Source organism: Balaenoptera physalus, assembly GCF_965194825.1.
Source record: "Balaenoptera physalus genome assembly, chromosome: 17".
NCBI lineage: Eukaryota > Metazoa > Chordata > Mammalia > Artiodactyla > Balaenopteridae > Balaenoptera > Balaenoptera physalus.
This window is the reverse complement of record NC_138895.1, coordinates 54,496,346-54,521,237: the sequence shown is the minus strand read 5'-3', so window position 1 is coordinate 54,521,237 and position 24,892 is coordinate 54,496,346. Positions and strand designations below refer to the sequence as shown.

The window sequence follows — 24,892 nt, the reverse complement described above, 5'->3', positions numbered from 1 at the left end:
GGAGGTGTCTGACGGGGGCTTCGGACATGGAAAAGAGACACTAGGCTGGGGAGAGACCTGGAGGGAGGATGAAGTCAGAGAAGGATTTAGAGGGAAGATGATGACATGCCTTAGCTGCGTTGTGAAGGATGCAATTAAGCTAGTCAGGTGGAGAAGAGGATTGTGTCCTCCTAATCAAGGGATCAGCTATGGGAGCCTGCGAGAGGGACTGGGTGGAGGCTGGGAGGCTCTTCTGTGATCTCAGGCAAGGGGCTGGGAGAGATGAGGTTGTAGAAGTCAGGGACAGACTACCAAAGGCCCTGTCAGCTTTTTTAAGTTTAGATTTCTGTCTCAATGATTACGGAAAATTACTGAATCATTTCAAGCAATAGACTGACAGAATCAGCTATGATATAATCCTAACAGTGGAGTTGAGTTTTGAAGGTAGTGAATTTGGAAGGAAGACTTACGATTGGTAGGAGACAATTGCAGTAATCTAAGTGAAATATGACAGAATTTAAGTTGTAGCTACTAGTCATGTACTATTTGTTAAGTCATGCTATAATATGTATGATATGTATTTCTCATGTATTCATTCATGGAAAATTTCTCTGTGTTTTCCCCTGATTCATTAATAGGTGAAAAATGTGAGGTTGAGTAACTTGCCATGATCATGCAACTGGGTGAACTGGGATTGGAAAACCCTGGTGTAAACACTTTTCCATAATGCCTCAACGGAAGGGGGACAGAGAGAAGAAAAGTTATATTGAGGAAGCAGAACTGACTGGAAGTGATGACCACTATTTTGCAATTAGATGTTAGAGCAGAAGGTAAGGTTTCTCCTTGGTGCCTAGACTTCTTGTTAGCATTTCTGTGTTAAGTGATGTTTTCATTCATCTCTACAGGGAACAGAAGACAGACGGGTGATGAATTCAGGCTAGGGCACATATAGAGTGACTAAATCTGACACTGTATTGTGCAAACTTGGCACTTTTGTAGTGCCTCTGATCAGAGGGATGGCAGATAACACTGTAAACTGGGATTAATCCAGGCACACTGGGGCATATGGTCACATTAGATACGTGGGAGTGGATATTTCTGTGAGAAAGAGAGAGGAACATTGCAAAGATGGCAAGAGAGGTCTGAAACTCGCCAGAAACAGCTGGACTTGTGATTTATAAACTGTTAATGTATAGTGAGTGGTGGAACACATGATAGTGAAGGAGTTGGCTCAGGAGATCCTGTTGAAGGAGAGAAGAAGAAAATTAAGGACCAAATGCTAGCGAATGAGAAGTAAGGACAGCAGGTACAATACAGAATTTTAAAATACAATTTAATCACAAAATTATATACTACTACTGTTTATTATTTAGCCCCTCCCACCCAAGTTTTAGTTACATTTATACTTTTCAGAGGGCCCAGTGTATAGTAAAGGGTTTATTTTTCAGGATGACTTTAACTGATTAACTAATTTAAGAATGAGAACAAAGCCTGTATGCATCTATGGTGATATATTTGGGATTAATAGTTATCTTGCTATAGAAAGCAAACAGAATATTCCTTCAAATATAATTAGAATTAACATTCATACACTGGAACGTCACAATAATATAAGATACTCCTAGAATATGTGGTAACAAAATCATTTTGCCTCAGTTTCAAGTTGGGTCCATGTTATTTCAAGTTCCTCACTATCCAAATCAAACTAAAGATTCAGTAAACAAAATAACTACATTTACATTAAGGAAATTCAAAAATAGTAGCTTGGATTGTGTACACTGAATCCACTGGTTGGATGCAGAGTAATTCCAGATACACCTGAGAAGTTCTTCATTCTAAAGGATGCTGTTACAGCAAGAACATAATTACTGTTGAATATATATGTATATATATATGTACACATACATAATATCAAGACATGATTGTAGTCTCTAGACTTCTGCATCATTCAAAGTCTCAGGGATTTTCAAGGACATTTTTGACTCAATGCAATGTTTCACTTGCCACTGGCTTTAGAATCTATTCTCCTCTTAAGATGTACTCACATTTTCTCACAGAGCTAGATAAAAGCAGAGCAGAGTCTAGAATTCTGATCTTGGGACTCCTAGATCACTGATTTTATTTCAAGAAAATACAAACTAAGTTCAATAGCCCTTTTAACAAACTATAATCACAAAGGTATATTTGCCAGGGCACATTTTAAAATTCTCCATATAAAGTATTCTAAGATTGTAAGTATTTTTCTTTCTCTTCTCTTTATTTATTTATTTTTTTTCCATTAGCTGATGTCTTGATTTATCCAGCCTACATTTCCCTTTCATTAGTGTATCTAATCAAATTTGATTTTGTGTCCTTTTTCTTATTTTATGTTTTAACTCTATGGCTGTTAATACCAAAATTATTCTACCATAGGAGCATCAGTGAAAGCTGTTGGACCTCTTATAGCTAAATAGTCTTGAATGTTGTTTAGTTTAGAATGTCAGATTTTTCTGTGTGACATTCAGGAATCCAAACTGAAATGAATGAATTTAAGTTATTATTTTTATACTCCCATGAGAAGCGAACACACACACACACACACACACACACACACACACACACACTTAAAGTTGGAGAGAATATAAAATAAAATCATAACACTGGAGAAAAAAGTCTGTCCCTGGTTGCCTGTCAGTAGACATTATTTTTTTCTCTCCCATAAATACCCATCACCACTACAAAGCTATTGTACCGGGCTATTGCACTCAGCACTTACTATTGACAATAGCTGTAGGCAAAATAGAAGCCATGGCAGCTTGCTGAGGGAGCAGCTGAATTGAGTCCAGCAGGCGCGCCGGGTACATCCCTTCTGTAAGAGTCATCTGACTGGCAGCTTGTAGCCTTGAGTCAAAATCCACCACAAAAGCAATTAGCTCTTCACCCTCAGAGATGGCCTTCGTAGTCGTGCACCAAAGCTGACCCCCTATTAAGAAGAAAAAAGGAAAAGAATTGACATAGAATGCTCTAGCCTGCTGTACATTGGATTGATGTCAATAGGACCTTCTCATGTTTTTCACATCAGTTTCTACTGGGGTGGAGGGTTTGATCAAGACAACGGCTGTCCTCCTCTTCCCTTTGTTAACCTAAAACAATAAAACTGCCAGTTATTTTACCAGCGACACAAGTTTAATAGCAAGGAACTGCAATTCGGGACAGGCAACTATGGTCAACCACGTGAAAGTCTGGTGAAACAAAAGAGAGGAAACTCTTATAGAGAAGGGGAGGTTGGGTGGGGCCATTATAAACAAAAAGCTCATTGGAGGAAATTGAAAGTTCCAAATATAGTGGCTTTTCATTGGCTGAGTTGTTACATTCTCTCATTGGCTGAGCTGCTGTCAGACGAGGAGAAATGCTTTCTTCCTTCAGCTGAGAGGTATTAAGTAGTGTCACTTCCTGATGGAGATGCAAAGTCCATCTCTTCCTGTTGGGATCTATACTGAAGTCAAGTAGTACATGCCAGCTCCCCTTTCTGACTTCCCTACTCCATTTTTGTGCTGTTTCCCTTTATTAATTTTCATACCTGCCTATGTGGAAAATTGTATTCCTTGCATCAAATGAACTGTTCAGTGACCAGCAGTAGAAGACTAAGAACCAAGTGTAGACATAATCTGTAGAGAGTTTTGTCAACTGTTTGCCTTCCAGCGCTTGACTTAATCATTAACCACGTTATTACATGTTATACTGCCTAAGAACAAGCATGGTAGGGATACAACCACAAAATTTATTTCAGGTGAGGCTTTGAAGTTACTCTTTATGTACTCTTTCTGTACCTTATGGAAGTAAGAAGTTATTTCTTTTTCTCTCTTTTTCTCTCTTTTCCCCAGAATATATATATATATATATATATATAAGTGTGTGTATATATATATATATGAATGATACCTAAAACTACAAAGCAAGTAAACAAAGTTCCTAAAATTTAGAAAATTAAAGTGAAATTTCAGTTAGCTTTACTCTTCTTATAAGTCTGCTGCCATTTTCTTGGGGGGGGCAGTGGTGAGCGCTGAGTGATCTTTACTTATATAATATTTCTTATAATGCAGCTTCTTTATCTCCTTTTACCCTGATTGAACGTCCTGAAAAGGAGATATGCCAAAGAGCCTTTTCAGAAAGGCTTATTTAAATAAAGATTTGTTTAAATGAAAAGAACCCTCTCTTCAAACACTAAGATAGACTCTGGCTTGGTGCTTCAAATGATCACGTGTGGTGCATTAAAAAGAAAATTAACTATGCAAGTACATCTTCTAATGTATTGGAATGCGATAGTGAATGCTCATTTATTTAACGTGTTTAGACAGGCAAAGCACTTATATTTCGTTATCTACACTCTCAGGCCTAGATATGTATCCTGTACAGTTATGCCTAAAGTAATATGGCATACTTGATATGTTATAAAGCTTTTTTTCCTCATTGTGTATATACTGCAAGGCTATATATTGTACTCATTAAGCAAGCAAAAATTGTACCCATTCTGATAAGTAATATTGCTCTGTTTATCTTTCAGCATAACTGCCTTTTCAACTGCACTTCATTTTTTTCCACCCTGAAAGAGATCATAGTTTTTAAACAACTTGTGGTAAAACGCTGGTGGAAAAGATAACAACAGCATATGATAGGGCAGAGTTGCCTGGAAGATTCAGGACATCGTCTTAGAGAAACCTCGGACAGTTAATTAAACCAGCTGATTAAATTTCAAAGGTAAGCAAACAAGACACCATCCGTGACAGTACATGTCTGTGAAAAAATAAAGCTAATTACAGACCTCAAATTTACATGGAAGTTTCCAAGGAAAACACAAATATACTAAAAGACTAGAAAACAACCTTTTTTCACTTTCACTTTAATATATCTGAAAGCATACAAGTTCCCCAAAGTTGAAAAACAGATTCACCTTGGCATTGATGACTTCTTTACAAATATAGAAGCTAAGCGGCATCATCGTGGAATCTGATGAGTATTGAAAAGTGCTAAGTGGTGCTATTTCTGCTGGTGATGTTTCTTCCCCCTGGAAGGCTTCTGCATTTGGCTGCTCGGCCTTCTCTGATGTGCATACACATCCAAACTACTTACAGCTGTAGACAAGGTAATCATTTGCACCTTATCTTTGCTCTGGGACACGGTTTATTAAGTGAGCCTGTGTAATAGAGAGGTGGGGAGGGCAGAGGCAGGCACTGCACTTCAGGTTTAGTTCCTCGCCTGGTTTTTTAAGAGTCACTGGATTTCAGTGTTGAACTGAATAACTTATATTACTGGTAATAGTTTTCCATTTTTGATAAACTTACATTGTTGGTAAATCCAGCTATGGCTATGTTTTACAAAAGGAAAGTTTTGAATTCAGGTACCCAGGAGAAATCGATATTTTAGGGAAGGTAGCACTCGGCTAATCTTTATCACAGCAGTGAGCTCAACAGCAGGATGACTCCGAATACTTGTGCTCAGACTTTGAGCCAAAAAGATCCAATCAATAAATAAAATTCACAAAATATTAAGTGCAAATTAAAGTAAGTAAAAAATGGGCTTCCGTGGTGACACAGTGGTTAAGAATCCGCCTGCCAATGCAGGGGACACGGGTTTGAGCCCTGGTCTGGGAAGATCCCACATGCCATGGAACAACTAAGCCCACATGCCACAACTACTGAGCCTGCGCTCTAGGACCCGCGAGCCACAACTACTGAAGCCCGCGCGCCTAGAGCCTGTGCTCCGCAACAAGAGAAGCCACTGCAATGAGAAGCCCACGCACCGCAACGAAGAGTAGCCCCTGCTCTCTGCAACTAGAGAAAGCCTGCGTGCAGCAACGAAGACCCAACACAGCCAAAAATGAATAAATAAATAAATAAATATTTAAAAATAAATAAATAATAAAGTAAGCAAAAAATGATTTTTCTACATTATTAAGCAGCCTGGCAGTGGTAACACATATCTGTTTTCAGATTTACTCAGTAATGTTTCATATTTTATCATCTTTATCATTTTATCTCATTTTATAGTTTCATCAGAGCATATCCTTTTAAAAGGCTGAATTAGACTGAAAATGTACTGTGCAGGTTTGATGAAGAAGCCAATTGTCTTAGGATTTAGTTTTTCAAGTCGTTCATTCATCAGCTATTCATTGAACTCTCCACTGTGTGCCAGGCTGCATGCTATGGTTTCATGCACAACTTCACATACAACCTGAATGCACACATATAAACAGACAAATTATAATACCACACGGTGGTGCCATCCCCTAGTCCTAAAGAAATGTGAGAGGGGTTAGTAACTGAGACTTCTTGGGGGAGTCAGACAAGCCATCCAATGTGACATTTTTATTGACTCAAGAAGAGTAGCAGTAAAATAGCAGAAGTATGTGTAGGGAGGACCTGGCAGGTACACCATTACTAGCAGATAGAGGAGCATATGTGTGAGTGCAGGATTATGGAAGAGCCTGCCTGGCCCTCGGAGGCCAGCAAACCTGGAGCTTGGGGTCTGAGGGAGAAAGAGGTGGATTATGGGCAGTGGTGTGCCAGAGCCAGCCTGTTCTGGATCACAGGGCAGAGTGTTCAGTTGTCAGGAATTCTGTGTGCTGGTTGATGTCACGTTGGTCACTTGAAATCAGCTATGGTGAGAGTTGTAGAATTTGCTGTCAGAAACTGTCAAGCACTATAAATCAGGGCTTCCTCCCACAGAAAGTTTAGAGCAGGGTGAGAGTTTTGATGTAACATGAAAACAGTTGTGTCTGGCTCATGGTGGAGAGATTGTATATATTTATTTGAGTGAATGAATGATCTGAGCTTCCCCCCCACCCCCTGCCAGAATATAGATCTCAGGGTCTTGAGGAGAGTAAACTGAAGGGGTAGGAAATGTTATCTCGAGGGCTATTAGGAGGCTATTGTACTAGTTCAGTTGTGAGAAGTGTAAATTGTAGGGGAGAAAAGAGCCAGATTCAAGAGACATAGCTGACAGAGGACTGGGGTGATTTCCTGAGATGGGTAAAAGAAACTCTTGAAAGTGACACAGAGGTTTCTGGTTTGCAAAACCAGCTGACGGTAGTTCCATTAACAAGGCAGTAAAGCTGGTATATTACCAAGTGGTATTATACAGACAATAATGGATAATTGGTATTAATTAGGAATAATTTCTTTGGGCCCGATAGGCTAGGGGGTTTATGTATTTCATCTATTTTAATCCTATCAATCATTCTGTGAGGTGAGTGATAGTTTCCTCATTTAAGTGTTGAGGAAATTGAGTCTTGGAGAAGTTAGCTAACGTGACCAAAGCTATACACATAGCAGAATCACTGGCGGAATCATGATTTAGACTTCTGTCTGTCCAACTCCAAAGCCCAAGTGTGCATGTGTGTTTTATGTATATGCATGGGAGTGCTGAATTTGGCTTTGAAAATGTAGAGTCTGAGGCACCTGAGAGGCTTTTTGGTGGGTGTATCCAGGAGGCAGTTGGACTTTGGAGGAGAATAAGGCTGGAGAAAAAAAAATATTTCGGAAGTCATCAACACATTCTAAATAGCTGTGGAAGCTCTTTGCATTGATGTGGTGATGCAGGAAGACTACAGCATGAAAAGAGAAAGAACAAAGATTGAAACTTGGAGAATCTCAACATTTAAGATGTGGGTAGAGGAGATGCAATCATTTAAAGACATAGGAAACATATACTTGGAAAGGTTAGAGGGGAACCAAGAGAATGGTGCCATAAAAGTCAAGGATTGGTTCTTGGAGACAGCTTGGCTGAGTTCTTTTGATGTGAATTTAGAGCATACAACTTGAGGGAGTCATTTATAGGGAGAGATATCCCAAGTGTTATAACATAGTTTCAAATACTGATTCAAAAAAAATATTCTAAATGTGGCTGCTAGTGAGGATGTAATCCCATCTGGAGGAAGTACACCGGCACCAGACTGCTGGGATGCAAATCTCGGCTCTGCCGCTTGCTAACTGTGTGACTCTGAACTTATCACCTAAGCATTCTATCAGTTTCCTCAGCCTTGAAAATGGGGATGATGATAATAGTATTGGGCTCATGGTATTATCATGAGAATTAAATAAGCAAATATGTGTGTGAAAGCTTAAGAACAGCACCTGCCGTAGTGAGTGCTATATAACTGTTAACCGTTATCCTTTTGGTTTGGTCTGGTTGGGGCTATTTTTCTCATTTCTCACTGCCCTGCTAAGTCGAAGAAAAGAAATCTCACCAGCAAGAAAACATAAACCTACAAATTCAATGAGCACATGTATCTATGCTTCACTGGAGAGAGCTAACTCATTTTGGAAAAATGATTAAGGCTGCATCATTTGTGGATCACATACCGATCTTGACCGGTTAGAAACAGATACAGTTTCTAGCAATCTACATGGGGCTGAGGAGATAGGAGAACCAATTTCTTACCCTACCGTTTTTAGAGCTAGGGTAAACACAGCCAACTCTAATTTACAATTCAATGGAAGGTAGTAGTATTCATCTTGATTAAGAAGCAATCTGAGTGCATGAAAATGATAAATCATGTTGATATTTAGCTTTTTTGGTGTCTTCACTGACTGACCTCATGTTCAATGGAAACAAATCACAGAGTATTACATTTGGCTTTAAAATGAGAGCACCACCATCAAAAAAAAAACAAAAAACAAATCAAAAAACAAACACCCCCCAAAACCAAAAACACGCAGAGAAAACAAACCCAAAACCCCAAACAAACAAACAAAACCACGAGAAAACAAGGACTGGCAAGGATGTAGAGAAGTTAGAACCCTTGTGCACTGCTGGTGAGAGTATAAAATGGTAGTGTCACTCTGGAAAACAGCATGACGGTTCCTCAAAAAATTAAAAATAGAATTACCATATGATCCAGCAATTCCACTCCTGGGTATATACTCAAAAGAATTGAAAGCAGAATCTCAAAGAGATATTTGCACACCCATGTTCAGAGCAGCATTATTAAAAACACCTAAAACATGGAAGCAACCCAACTGTCCACTGAGAGAAGGATGGATAAGCAAAATGTGGTGTATACACACACACACACACACACAATGGAATATATATATGTATATATATATACACAATAGAATATATGTGTGTGTGTGTGTGTGTGTATATATATATATATAGATATATAATGGAATATTTTACAGCCTTAAAAAGAAAGGAAATTCTGACAATGCTACCACATAGATGAACTTTGAAGACCTTATTATAAGTGAAATAAGCCAGTCACAAAAAGACAAATACTGTATGATTCCACTTATATGAAGTACACAGGGTATTCAAAGTCACAGAGACAGAAAGTAGGATGGTGGTTGCCAGGGGCTAAGGGCAGGGGGGAGTGGGGAGTTATTGTTTAATGGGTATAGAGTTTCAGTTTTGCAAGATGAAAAGAGTTCTGGAGATGGATGGTGGTAATGGTTGCACAATAATGTTAATGTACTTAATGCCACTGAACTGTATACTTAAAAATGGTTAAGATAATACATTTTGTTATACACACACACACACACACACACACATATATATATACACGCACCACAATTAAAAAGTTGGAAAAAAATGAGAGTACTATTATTTTTCACTAAAAAACATTCACTAGAATATTTGTACAAGTTTTTAGTTATAGCTAAGGACAGGAATATAACTTTTATTAAATGCTTTTCATATGAGATGGATTAAAAAAAAAACAGTTGAGGTCTTCTCTCAGTTTTCCTAATGAAGTTACTTTAACAAAGTAATACATGAAAGCTAAGATTTTAGAGGAATGAAGCTGCCGCTGAGATGGAGTTTACTTTCTTTGACCACATTAACTATTTTCATTTGAATGAATGAATTTCTTCGCACAGTAATTCAAGAGCAAATGATCTTTGTCTAAGGGATTATATGCTCATAACGAAGCATTGCTGGCACCCCAAATCATTGAAAATTTATTTGTCCTCAGTGGAAAGATGAACTAGAAAGAGTTTGCCTTGTGGGTGAGAAACTTTAGTTCTAGTCCTGACTTGATTATTGGTTACTGGGTGATCTTGGAGAACTGCTTTACTTACATCATATAACCTTAGGCTAGATACCGCTAGATTATTATCATCAAGTTGTAAGCAACTTTTTTGCTTCTATGACCAAAGTGCTAATAATAGGAATAACCTCAGATTTATTAAGCACCTACTATCTGCTCTGCACTGACACTGTGCTAAGTGCTTTGCATCCATTATCTTAATATCTCCCAAGAAAGCAGTGAGGTGGCTTTTATTTGTTCCATTTTACTGTGAGATCATGAAGCTGGAAGTGTACATAAACTGTTCAAGATCACACAGCTAGAGTGGACTTGGAGGAAGAGAAGGAGATATGGGAGATGGGATTTGAACAAAGCAGTTTGGCTCTAGATTCTGAATGAAAAACCCCGTGTCCCAAGTCACAGCGCCATCTGATGTTCACTAAGTAACTGCCTTGGTACCTTACCTTGATTACTCAGTTTGAGTAATTAGCACTGCTATCTCTCTGAATCAGAAATGACATGTAGCTGTCCAGTTTTCCCAGCACCACTTATTGAAGAGGCTGTCTTTGCTCCATTGTATATTCTGGCCTCCTTTTTCATAGATTAGGTGACCAGAGGTGCGTGGGTTTATCTCTGGGCTTTCTATCCTGTTCCACTGATCTATATTTCTGTTTTTGTGCCAGTACCATACTGTCTTGATGTCTGTAGCCCTGTAGTATAGTCTGAAGTCAAGAAGCCTAATTCCTCCAGCTCTGTTTTTTTTCTCAAGATTGCTTTTGCTATTCGAGGTCTTTTGTGTTTCCCTGCAAACTGTAAAATTTTTTGTTCTAGTTCTGTGAAAAATGCCATTGATAATTTGATAGGGATTGCATTGAATCTGTAGATTGCTATAGTTATTTTTACAATATTGATTCTTCCAATCCAAGAACATGGTATATCTCTCCATCTGTTTGTGTCATCTTTGATTTCTTTCATCAGTATGGTTCACTTTATGAAACAGTGTTAAGAAGATTTACACAGTGATAAGACATAGCTTTAAAATGCATAGCCACAATGTGGAGAATAATGTAAATCTTTGTGGTGTGGAAGTAATGCCAGGTTATCTTCTAACATGACTAATAGCTTACACTTAGAAAGCACTTACTATGTGCCAAGTACTATTCTAAACGTTCCACACCTATTAAATATGGATGTAGCATTTGCCCAAGTTTAGCTGGACACTAAAAGGGCATCACAATTCTTTATAACCATGACTGCACAGTAGATTCACCTGGGAGCTTTTTTTTAAAATTAATTTATTTTATTTTTGGCTGTGTTGGGTCTTCGTTGGGTCTTCGTCGCTGCAAGCGAGCTTTCTCTAGTTGTGGCGAGCAGGCTTCTCATCGCGGTGGCTTCTCTTGTTGCGGAGCACGGGCTCTAGGTGCACAGGCTTCAGTAGTTGTGGCTCTCAGGCTCTAGAGCACAGGCTCAGTAGTTGTAGCGCACGGGCTTAGTTGCTCCACGGCATGTGGGATCTTCCCAGACCAGGGCTCGAACCCATGTTCCCCGCATTGGCAGGCGGATTCTTAACCACTGCGCCACCAGGGAAGCCCACACCTGGGAGCTATTAATCAACGCTGGTTTCTGGGTCCTACCCCGGATCAATCAAGTCAAAATCACTGGGAGTGAAGTTTGGGCTTCACTATTTTTTAGAAGCTCCCCGAAAGGCTTCATATGCCTCTAGATTTAAGGATCATTGGTGTAAGGGTAAACTATCTGTAGTTTGTATAGGGTAGAGAGAGTGAAACTCTGTGAACAGAAAGGTCTCTTTTGATAATCAAATATTTCATAGACTTGTTCAAACAATTCAGTAGAGAGATGTCCACTCCGAAACTCAGAAAATGACAAGTGAAAATAGCTTTGAATAATATTTGAGGAATGTGGGCATGATGAGTGAAGAGGTGTAGAAAGGCGGGTAAAGGATGTAATGACTTAGCATCGTCCTTCAACTGAATACACCAGTTAGGAATTCAGTACATTTGTGAATTGTATTCGGTTTTACAATGTTTAATTCTTTATTATTTTGAAGGTGTGTGACTTATTATTAGAAATGAGCAATAACATTTCAAAAAACTGTGAAAGATCATATTGTATAAACCAGAGCAAAAAAAAAAAAAAAAAAATCACATTTCTACTGCATGGGCATGAAGTCTTTATCAAATGACATCAGGCACTGAAGCAGCTATCTGATACCTTCCTCAAGTCTACCAAATGGAAAGGTTATTTTAGGATTCTCTCTTTGCCTCTTGCGCTGCAAACACACTCTCCCCAGGCTCCACACCCACACACCACTCCCTTCACACATAAAGGGCAAATACATTCAAGGTTCCATAGAAAGTAATAACTACAAAGACCTTGACGTTCTTGAAAAAACATGTACTTGCTGTTCTAAGTAATGTTTATGATCAAAGTTCTTGTACAAATAGATATGGTTCCTAACAGGAAGCTTATAAATTTTTCTCATAATTGCTGTCAAAACTGCAGTGAAGTGTACTACAAGTTTTGATAATAAAGAATAAAGTCACAGTTCAAAGTTGATTATATTTTGGAAATTCACGATCCCCTTACTAGAAGCGGTAGCCTTAAGTATCTCCCCATCCTGCCAAATTTTTCACTTGCACTTTTTATTATTTATGAAATCAGTGTCTGTACAGTGTCATGCAGACCTCTGCTGATAAACTCTAATTAAGATTAAGACAAGCCTTTTGGAAAGGATCCCATCATTAGCAAACATGATAAACACAAAAATACTCCCTACTTGTCAACCAGGAGCAATTCAGTAACCTAACAGTATTATCTGTTGCTAGGTTACAGAGCTGACAAAGCTTCAATTATATTGTTCGACCATACCTATAGAGTTCTGTATAAGCAAAATGTATCCAGTATAAAAGCATTTAACTTCATCCATGCTATCTGCAATTCATGCTTCCTTACAATGGTAAAAATCAGGTTAATAATTACATAGCACGCTGAAAAATCGTCTCCATGTGTTACGTCTATACATGTTTCTTTCTAATTTATCTGTGTGATTGATAGACGCTTGCTTTGTAAAAATAAGGAAATACAAGCAACGTGAAGATGTAAACCTTGAGCACAACTACATCTGGGCTCATCAAGATACGGACCTAAGCTTAGCATAAAGATATACAGCAAATTGAACCAATTAAATCACATTTAGATTTTGTATTACTCTGCCTCAGTATGTACAAGGATAAGGAGCCTCAAGCGAATAGACAGGGATACCAGTTTGAAAGTTTAAGCTCAAAAAAAAAAAAAAAAAAAAAACCCAAACCCATACACACTCACCTAACAATACAAAAGGAAATAAGATGGTTTTCAATACTAATTTATTCTAATGGCTTTTCTAAGGATATTTTAAAAGTTGAAGTTAGTAACTTTTACTACATAGCATTAAGTCATTAAGTCTTACTTCTCTTTATTAGACTGGGAACACTAGGGGGAAAAAAATCAATGAAAACAGCCTCTAAAAATACAGACATTTGACAGGGGAAAAACAAAGAAAAAAGCCATGTGTGTAAAAAGAGAAAGTCTATGTGAATCAGACCTTTGAGTTTTTTACCATGGGTGATTTTTTTGTGTGATTTTCATGGAAATTTGGAGAAAAGTTAACTACATATAAATGAACAAGCATTTTTAAGTAGCTTTGGCATAAAATGTTATATACTAAACTGTTACAGCAGTTTGATTTCCTAAGATGTACAGTGATATTTCTGCATTAATCTAAAAGCCTATTTCCTTCACATGTGTAAAATACAAGAAGAAGATGGTCAATTGATCAGAGTTCAATTAATAAAGATTACATATTGGTCTATAGAGTAAACCATGATATCTCTTAGGCACACTAAGGTAAATGAAAGCCGTTCTCCGGGGGAATAAATGGGCTGTTTAACACACACACACACACACACACACACACTCACACTCACACTCATACACACAGACACTGTTGCTGGAGTTGGAGGAAACAAGAATACTTACTTGTTCTGTCATTAACTTCTTTTCTTTTTTTACCTAAATAATTTGAAAATCCAACATCATGCCCACTTATGAAATTTAGTTTCTTCACAACTGGGAAGGGATTGGGCAGACTAATTGCCTAAAAGCTAAATAATTGCCCCATTGCAACATCGCAGGTGTTACTACCTAGATCTCAGGGTGGGGACGTTCACACAGTACATATATCTATATGTAGCCACATTGTTTAATAGCAATTTTATAATGAATTCCAATCCAATACTGTTGAAATTCTTGACAGTGGAGTAGTACAAGGAACAGAACTTATAAATTATGTGTGCCCCTTCTTTGCAAACCGCTGTGGAGGTTTCTTTGTGCACTGGCAAATACAGTAGGAATATGAGGTATTGTGTGGCTCCTCCTGCACAGCACCTGATAAAAGAATAAAGAGCTGTGACATATTCTTAAAACAATAGAGGAATTAAAGGGAAACAATGGGCCAGCTGCTTCATTAATACAATCAAAAGGGAGCCCAGCACAGAGGAGTCCAGATAATTAAGCACTACTCTTTTAGACCTCTTTTCTAGAATAAAATTGCTTAAAAATGTATTAACTACTTCATAGTTGTTAGATAGATCTCTGCACTTGTTTACTTAGAGTTGATTAATGCTTTTTTTCCGTATGCATCAACATGCCAACTCATAGTTTACAACAGTTTTTGAATAAAGTAGAGTGAGAATAATTGATCAAGATCTGCACAATACACAGCAATAAATCAAAAGCATTTTACAAAAGGTCTTTCCTGTTTTTAAATAATCTTTAACATTTTTCATTTGTACTTATAGGCAATGCAGGGCATTTAACTTTCCCATGCTGGCTTTCCTGACATCTTTTTATAGAACATCCTAGCAGTTCCTGGGAGAAGGAGGAAAAAAATCAGACTTGACCAGCAACTTTAGAGTGTGCCTTTGGTTTCTGGGCCAAAGAAGAGAATGGATTTAAAAAAAAAATTTCTTTGCCTTTTCTAGTCAAGAGGGATGGACGCATGGCAGAATTACTTGCCGAATGCACTATTCATCCTTCATTAACTTGATTACAGAAAACAAAAAAGCAACTTTTTATGCTCTTTATGTTAAATCACAGTTTACAATTTAAGATATCAAGGCTTTTCATTCTCCATCTCTTCTGTAGGCAGCCTTTCCTCTGATGTCAACAGAACGTTTAATTGCTTAAGAACTGGAAAATTGGGAACTGAATACTGTGTGCTGAATGTTGACGTGAGAATAAAACTCCACACTCTGCTTTTCTCCCAAATATTTTTAAGTAGGCTTATGCCAACCCAACATTAAAATTACAAACTTTACTGAACCATGTGGTCAGTTTAAATAAGATTTACTCTATTCTGATGATTTTAGGATCTTAATTGAGAAACTCAGATAGAATTAGACAGAAGTCAGAGAGATAAATGAATAGACATACTTAACCATATTTCTGAGATTAAGAGAAGAAAGATTTTGCTTTTACACATATGTTACATGTGATTTAAAATTTATCAGCTGGAGTCATATTTCCAAAGACTTTCCTGGATTATGTCAATATTTTAGAGGATATGGAATATCTAATTCCAGCTATGAAACCTGTCTTCTGACTTCAGGAGTTAGTTTCCAATTAGCTTGATAAGTTTTGCTTGCAAACCAGGAAATAAAAACATATAAATTAATAGCAGGTACAAACAAAAATGACTATTTTAGGAGCTATTGTATATGATTATTTATATATATAATATAGTAAATATTTTTATTTTGATTAAGCTCAAAATTTACTTTGTTAGAGTGAAAGTAAATTAGAAAGACATGAATTGTTTATTGGCTTATGATCAAGTGAATCTTTTCAAGGATATATCTTTGAACATCTCAGGTTTTTAAACTATGTCCTTACGGCAGTGCAAAAAAACGAATAAATATTGATAATGCTTTATTGCAAAAATGCTAAATTGAAAGCACCCTCTTTCGGCAAGTATTTTGTAAACGAGCTTAAGAACATCATCTGTAAATTGTCATTTTAAATATTATATGCTGTATTATTTAGCATAAATTCAACAGATAACATTGGTCTGAGCAGAACTCAGACTAAAGAAACATGAATACCCTCATTAGTCCCAAGGAGTTATCTGTGTGACAAACAGGAAATACTATCATCCCATTTTATAGACAAGGAAATCAAAGCCAGCCCGGTTAAACCAGTGCATTTTCTAAACTCCCCTCCTATCACAGAGGGCCTTCCCAGGCCCAAACCTGTAACCGACCCCCACCAGTTCTTTGGGCTCATGGTGTGCATTCTCCCCACAGAACTTATATCTTTTTCTGTAAGAAAAATGTCTCCGCTGAGATACTTTCCTTTCCCATTTAAGAGGCACGTGAAGCTCCTTTCAGAAAAGTAAACAGTGTCCCCGTGCTCGGTTCCAGATGTCTGCTGAAGTGTAGGTGCAGAAAGTTCTGCCCTGTGAATAAGAAGGCATTCAGCACTGCCTGGAAAATCTGCTGAACGAATGTGTTGAAGGTCATGAAACTCAGGTATCCTATCTAAGGTTCAGGCAAATAGATACGATGCTTTTATGGGATTTCAACAGGAAAACGTTTGCTCACGGAGTCTCTTCAGCATCTGTGGGGTTTGTGCCCTAGTCTAAGGTGGGCTGTGCCCCGGTTTTGCAGGAGCTTGCCATGGTGCCGTGAGGGAGCCCATCACACTGTCTGGCTGCCTGACCATCATGACTTTAAATGACTAGCCCAGAGGTGCCATTTCAACCCAAAGGCGATCTGTCAAGATTCCGCCTGCTGCTGATAAACTGATTACAAAGCTGCTTAAGACTCTGCTTATAAACAAAAGCATTTATCAACTAATAATTTGCAATAAACTGATGTAACTCCCAGCTGAGCCCCTAACTGTAATTGTCTTTACCATCTGTCTATTAAAACACCATTCTTCATCAGCAATCAGGAGCAGAAGGGAGGAAATCTCCACCAAAATACACAACGTGCAAGTTTATGAATAACCTGAGCGCGTTCCACACTTTCATTATGACTCCTGTGTTGGGTATGCTTAATTTTCATGCTTGCCTAGCCTGGGAATGCTCAGAAATTAGGTGGAGGGGGAAAAGAAGAGCGGAGGGGAAAGAAAATGAAACATTGTGCCTACTGCTTTGCAGAGGAATAAATTATACAAGTTCATCACAGGAGGCTGTTTTTAATTTCTTTCTTTCCTCTTTCCACGGCTGTCTGCAATATCCATCGCAGTTTCCTGATGGAAGCCCCCGAAGCACCAGCCTGGGAGTGAACCTTTCTATTCCTTTTTCAGCTTGTCCATTTCCATTACACTTCTTTGTTTTGCTTTTTTTTTTTTTTTTTTAATTCCAGGAGGCTCATTAAACTTCTCCAGGGAGTCAGTTTAAAAGTATAGACTCCTCTGAAGGGGTGTTGCAGGGCTGACAGGCCCCTGCAAGGCCAGGTAGATGAAGGGGCAGAAGTGCCAAGGAGCTGGCGGGGGGCCCTGCATCTGTGGTCCTCTGTCTGCACCACAGATGGAGGGCTTCCATGATCTAGTGCCACAAGCATTTAGGGATGCTCTGCCTGAAGTCTCCTGCCAGAAGATGGGTTTCAATAACAGTGGGTTCGAATGGTCCAAAACTCCTTGTTCTTAGAAGAAATCCTGTCCCTCAGGTGCTGACCAGATGCATCCACGGAAGGAAGAAACTAGGAAAAGGGGTTACATTCCTTCACACTGTGTTTTTCTGGAAACCTCTCTCCGAACGGCTAACATCATTCCATGCTTTCTCAAAGTATGGTTACTCTAACTTTCTCTTCAAAAATATATTATTTATTAAAAAAAAACATGGGCTTCAACACACACACAAACTGCCCTCATGTTGATATTTTAAAATTACACACACACATGCACATACACATACACACTATGCTTTTTCATATCCTTTTGCTGCCCAGAGGATGTTCTTTTTAAAAAAATTTTTCCTTTATAGAGAACATGTTATTCCTCTGTAAGAGCTCAATAAATCTACTGATAGGCTATATATTATGATGTACAATGACCAATTCCTATTATTAAGGTTCAAATTCTGGGGATAATTTCTGTCAGATTTTCTTATTATAACATAATTTAAAATAATGTTTACATTTTAATTTCATTTTTCTAAGAGCTTTCCTGTAGGTAATTATCTTTCTTTACAATCTACTGTTAAATGTAACAGAACTAATAATTGCCTCCATAGGAATGGTGGAAATGGACACTCATGCACCTGGGTCTCATTGTGCCTGGTCTGGAGAAAAAGTTAATGGGGAACAGTGGGTCTACTTCTCTGCATGGGTTATGGAAGACCTGAAATGCAGGCAAAAGCGCATGTTTCTATGTTCCTTGAATTTCAGAGACATCAAGTATTAGAACAAAGATCTGACATAGGTTTTAACACAAAAATCTTCAAAAACACTGTGTGAAGTAGAATTCTTTCTAGAAGTACTATATTTCCTTATTATCCTATCTTTGAGGCTTTTATCAAGATATTTAGATTCTTTGGTCACAGATTTTTTTTAAAATCAATAAGATACGGAGTAAGAGTGAACATGTTTAAGTATGTTGATTTATAATGTCTTACAAAATTAACAAAGACGCTATAACATAATTTAACTTATAATTTAATGTTAAAGATGACTAAGATTAAGCTTTTATGTTCATTAACTGCTTCCAAATATACAGAATGAAGTGGTACTATGGTGTTTTATTTGCTTGTTTTTAAAGTTTTTAATTTTTTTGCACCAGATGGATATGTTCACGTCATGATTTACATGAACACAGAAAACCTTAATGGTTATTGCTTCTAGGTCTAAAACTTTCATGACGGTCTATTCTAAAATATGGAAACTCAGCTTATTTCTTACTTGAAGTGTTGCTGGATCTCTATCCTAAGGCAAATTTTAGAATTATTATATGACAGACTATAATAGAACGCTTTCATGTGAAATGAGGGTTATTTATAGTGCATGGATACCCTTTGATTTTCTTCACGTATCTCTATTTTGATGTATGTGTACCTGGTCTTCATTTGCACTGAAGAGTTTTGGTAAGAAAATAATCTTGAAAAACTAATTACCAGCAGATGGCGCTCGCTGCATTCGAAGAGCCCCGCCAGGAGAAAAGATAGGCTTTATTTATTTAATTATATTTTATCCTAAATGTGAAGTTGATATAACAAGCTTTATAATCTCCAAAGATTTCTGTTAATTGAATAAACAATTTTGTGGTAATTTATAGGCTATCTGATGCTCATCTAAATGGCACTGAATTCAACTCGCGTGTCTGTGTCGAGATAACAAAGCATAAAGTTGTAACCTTCCCCGACGAAACAGGAAAAGAATCTGTGTTCCTGAAGTATAATGTAAACTCACCAAATGAATTTCCTGCTTAAAAGAAGACAACTGTCATTACTGTGCTTTATTAGCACCTCACTTTCTAAAATGAAGTATGTGAAGGACTTATTTTTGAACGGGTTTATAATCTGCATCATGGATGTTTTAAAGTCCTATAATAAAACTCTTTGAATAGCTATTTGCTGATTACTGAGACACATGTATTGCCTCTGAATGTTATGGGGAATTATGTGTTTGCGCTAAGAAAGAAAAAAAAAAAACAGCTTTGAATGGTAAAGGTGATTATACGTGTAAAACTAAATAACCCAGGGGGGGAAAAATAACCCCCCAAAACTAAATAACCCTGTAGAATATCTGTCTGAAATGATGTCCTTATGCTTTTTTTCTCCCTTCCTCTTGCCTGCCTTCTCCTCCTCCAATTAGGAGAAAACTTTGCTCTGAATTTTCAAACTTTAACTCTTAGTTATTTCCCACTCACCATTACTAGCAGTAATAACTAGCAGTATTTCGTTCCCTCTAGTGACAAAGAGTGTAAGGAATTTTACCTAAGTGTCCTCATAAATCCTTCTACACTCACCTTCTCCTACATCTTACTATCACTCTGTCAATGAGTGCTTTTCTTCACTTGATTTTAATTTGGCCTTGCATATGGCAAAGGTACCCATGGTCATACGATATTCTCAGTCCTTGTCATTCTTAAGTGGAAGCCCTGGATCAGAGTCCCAATCGTAGAGCTGCTTAACACTGAGGCTTAAACTCTAAAGGTTTCAACTGTTGAATTTCTAGGCAAAGTCCCATTAAACTGAGTGGAGAGTGGGTTTGAAATCCACTGGGTGGGTTTGAAACTCAGTGGGTTTATTGTGTTCTCATAATAAACATCATGTTGCATCCCACCATCACTTGTAAGATCTGTTACTACTTAAAACATGTATTTTTAGAATATGTACAGTCTAGCTCCCATATAATCTTATTACCATTGAAGAACATTTATCATTTCTTACAAATTATATTAGCATTAATAAAACGAAGAAATTAAAAACGAGCTCTGTCAACATAATAGCACATCGTATAATTTCAAAGGATGAAATGGGGCTACACTTCACTGTAACTCTACAAATAGAAAGGGAGTTGTGACTCTGCCCAGGGCTTTGAAAATCCATCTTTCAAGGTCGGCCCTTGACAGTCGAGTTAGGAAGGGCAGTGTGGAAGGCAGGGTGGCCTCCTGCCAAGGCTGTTGCAGATGAGTGGGTGATCTTAGGGGAATGAGCTGCAAAATCTCAAATTTTTGCTCGTGTGATGATAAAACCAGAGCCAAATGATTTTTCTAAGACTGTATGGCCTTCTGTTCCATTTTTATTGTACAGCTTGGAATGATAAATTTTACTGTGCATTAATTTGCACAGAAGGGTCAATGCTATGTTCAAGAGTGTATCAATTGTTTTCAGTAAGATTAATAATAAAATACATTGTCTTTATCCCCAAAGAGATGCAAATAGCCTCAGACTAGTGTCATTCGGCTATAGAAAAACGTACTGTTATCAGTGCCTTTACGAATAAAAGTCTTGATTCTCAGTGTTTCACTGATCCTTCTTAGTTGGACTCTGTTGTGACAGGATTTGGTAAAAGATATTCATGTTTTATATCACATTTCATCGGTCACCTTTAGGTATGAGTCTCAAGTTAAAGAAAAAAGAGAACAAGGAGGAGGCAGTGGAGGGATCCCCTTCACGGAGGCTGTCCTCACGTATGACACCACACGTCGCGCACTGAAATCAGGGTGCGGTTTAGTGCAGAGAGAACTGCAGAATATTACACTCAAAAGTGCCGCTCATCAAGAAGTTCCTCAGAAAAATGGACTTGGATGATGTCACAACTGTTACATCAAAATATTTCGCTTTGTTTACCGATGCCCAGGTAAGAAATACATTTCACTCTTGATCGTTTGCATTACAGGGAGGCTGGGAGTAAGCAAAGCACTGAATCCGAGAGTGATCTGGAAATGGGTTCTGAGATGAAGGGCATGGAGTTGCCCTTCAGTTGCTTTACGACTGACTTTCTGACCTGAGTGGTATTCACTTAAATTCACCACAGCTACCTATGTCTCTGAGTCACACCTTCCTTATCATCTGAGTGGGTTTTTTTTTTTTTTTTTTTAATGTTCTTTTGATTGCTTTTGCTTTACAATTGCGTTTGGTCTTGAATTTCTAAATGGGGCTTTTTGGTTTAATGGTTTAGAGTAGCCAAGATATCATTCAGATATCACTCAGGAGAATGGAAAAGTTAACTTAGGTTAACTTTAGGTAATAAAGTATCCTCTATGGTCTAGTTATGAACTGAAAAGCCTAACTGAAACTACGGCTTATTGTTTAACATTTCTTAAACAGTTACTATGTGATCTCATTTTCACTCACAAGAACAGAGAGATCCTTGGACATGAGCTGCCATTTTAATAGGAGTTGGACATATATATATATTTTTTTAAATTAATTTATTTATTTATATTTATTTTTGTCTGTGTTGGGTCTTCGTTTCTGTGCGAGGGCTTTCTCCAGTTTGTGGCGAGCGGGGGCCACTCTTCATCGCGGTGCGCGGGCCTCTCACCGTCACGGCCTCTCCCGTTGCTGAGCACAGGCTCCAGACGCGCAGGCTCAGTAGTTGCGGCTCACGGGCTTAGTCGTTCCGCGGCATGTGGGATCTTCCCAGACCAGGGCTCAAACCCGTGTCCCCTGCATTGGCAGGCAGATTCTTAACCACTGCGCCACCAGGGAAGCCCTGGACATATATTTTTGAGCAGAAAGTCCCATGGCTCTAGTTTGTGTTCACCTACCTTCTTTGAGATCAATACCCAATATCATCTTCTTCCTCTTGTTTTTTTGTAAGTGTTTGTAAGTTTGAAGACCTGCGCTCTGGGTGGTACAACAGTGCAACATCTGCATGGCTCATCTCTGCAAAGAACTGTCCCGCAAAGTCAATTCCGTATCACAAGGAAACTGTTATAGGGCACTTGGGAGGGAAGCACTGTTACGGGCACCTAGAAGATGACTAAAGGAAATCTGTTAGAATTCTGCAAATCCCTGATGTAATTCTTTCCAATATTTTCATGAACCACTCTTTCAGCTCTAAACTTACTAGATTAAGGAGAGTTAAAAGATCAACCTTCTACCTCTTCTACCTACAGCCTGATAAAAGTTAAAATATAAAGAAAAAGGGAAACAGAAAATGAAGGTGGAATTTGGGGAGAAAAAAAGGGAATCAACCGTTTTTTTCAATAAATTTTTCTTAATACAAGTAAGGAAGGTACAGCAGATTAAGTTATCTTTCTTTATATCTCTATTAAAAATGAAAGTAAAAGAAGGAGATAAATTGTTGAAGTTGTGACATTTTTTTTCCTGTACACAAAGGGTCCCACAGAATGATCTAGCTGAAGTGTTCAGTATAGCCAAAATTTTAGGGAGTGGAAGATTGCTGAAGAAGGAACTGAAAACGTCAAGACAGGATATAATTAAGGCTTTAAAAGGATTTCAACAGAGGGAGGGTCAGGCTAAGGACACACTGTGGTAATGTTTTATAAGTAGTGATAAGAGGAAAAGACAGGCAAAGGAGATACAGTATAAAAATAAGAGCTCAAGACTGAGACTCATTTTTGGATTTTAGTCTTTGAGAACCAACAAAGTTCTGACATAAGGAAAATGGTAATAGAGTCAGAAACATGGATTTCCCCCCCACCCCCTGCTCTGACCTCCCAAAGGAAGAGGAGAGGCGAGGGAAGGCAAAGAGAGAAGAAAAAGACAGAACTCTTACTCTAGAGAAGAATTTATCATTCTTCTATTTATCATACATCAGAGAGTCATTTATCTGACTCTCTGAAGTATCCCATAGTGGGAAGTTATACGCGGGCCAGGAAGTGGTCAGTGAAGCCAAGAAGGGACCTGGGGGGGGGGAGATCAGAGAGTGAATCAAAGGAAAAGGGTGGCTGAAATAAACAATTGATAGATCCTGATTTTTATCTTGAATCGCATGAGTAGCTAAACCTAGCTCAGCACAAAGTAATATGTGCTTCATAAATGACCACGTTTTCCTTGAATGTTGCTCATAAGATTGTAAATATTTATGACTGGTAAGAAACATGGAGGGCTTCTAGACCTCCTGTTAGAGATGAAGAGAATAGAGCTCCAAGGAGTTAGGTGGTGTGTCAAAGGTCACACTGCCAATGTGTGTGTGTGTTTTGTTTTCCACATGAGAGTAACTTGTCTTCCAGTATAGAACTGCTGTAGGATTAACATGTAGCTCATAACTTGATGCGTTAGTAGTTGTTAAACCCTTACTATGACATCTCATTTTTTTTTCTCCAGATAACTTACTGAGGTGAGTGGTATCATTATATTCATTGAGATAAAGGTTTAAAGCGTTGAATAATTCACATTTATAGAGATTCTAAATTATGGAACTAGAACCGAAGCTGTCTCACTGCAAAGCTCTTTGTTCTGCAGCCCCTCAACTGGTTAAAGAGAACACAAGTCATCAGTTTAACAAACACAGAAAAGCTCTCATAATTGTCAGCTTCAACAAAAGATCCTTATCCCTTTGGGAGGGAGCCTTGACGATGGGGGTGTAATTCAAATGTGCAGTGTGGATATAACATCACTCTTTCAAATTCTACATCTTGTAAATGACTAATGATATTGTAAGGGAGGGAAAGAGGTAGTGAATTACCTTAGTGAATTAATAAAGAGATGCTTCTGTGGTTCTAGAAATATTTATACATTTCCGGGTTTAAAACAGTGGAGAAGTAACAAGAGTCCTGTCTATCCTCTAACAAGGTATAAAGGGATTAATAGGTATTCATAGCATCTCTTTGTTCCACTAGATTTAAAAATTAGTTAATTGTATGAAATTTGGGGGAGTAATTTATGTAAAATATGTTATTAAAATATGTTCTCTCGCTTTAGTAACTAAACTCCCCCACGTAATCGTAAAAATATCTAAGAAAAACATTATGTCACCTTCTTTGGAAGAGCATCTCTTCATAAATCGTTAAAAATCCATTCTGCTTTGAATAGATGTTCCTACTTTCCCAGGACGTGGTGGTATTGATGTTGTTAGATCTAGGAGATGATTTTATTTTTTGGATAATACACATGGATTTAACTGTGCAGTGTCTGCAAATAATAATGGAAGATGAATGTACAAATCCTTGAATACAATGCAAATGAAATGTCACCCTTAGGCAGAAGGAGGACACGGATATGTGTGCATGTTCCCTCATTAAGGGAAGTTTTTCCTCAATAAATGATGTAAGCAATTGCATATTTAACTGGCGATGCTTACGCTAAGGTAAATCAAAATGTTCATACTTCCCTCAAAATAACATCCTATAAGAAATGTTAAAGTAATCAAAAACAGCCCTCCCCTCTCCCTAGGCCTGTGTACACTTTTGCAGGAAAAAACTATTTAC

The 24,892-nt window shown here is 37.9% G+C and overlaps 1 protein-coding gene across 3 annotated transcripts in view; it reads right to left on the bottom strand.

Annotated features, from left to right (window-relative positions):
- Positions 1 to 24,892, bottom strand: part of ZFPM2 (zinc finger protein, FOG family member 2) — a 467,674-nt gene that overhangs the window by 6,942 nt on the left and 435,840 nt on the right. For all 3 annotated transcript variants that reach the window (XM_082434268.1, XM_082434269.1, XM_082434270.1), the window contains one exon: positions 2,735 to 2,941. In XM_082434268.1, the coding sequence (XP_082290394.1) occupies positions 2,735 to 2,941 (207 nt within the window). The remainder of the gene's footprint in view (positions 1 to 2,734; positions 2,942 to 24,892) is intronic.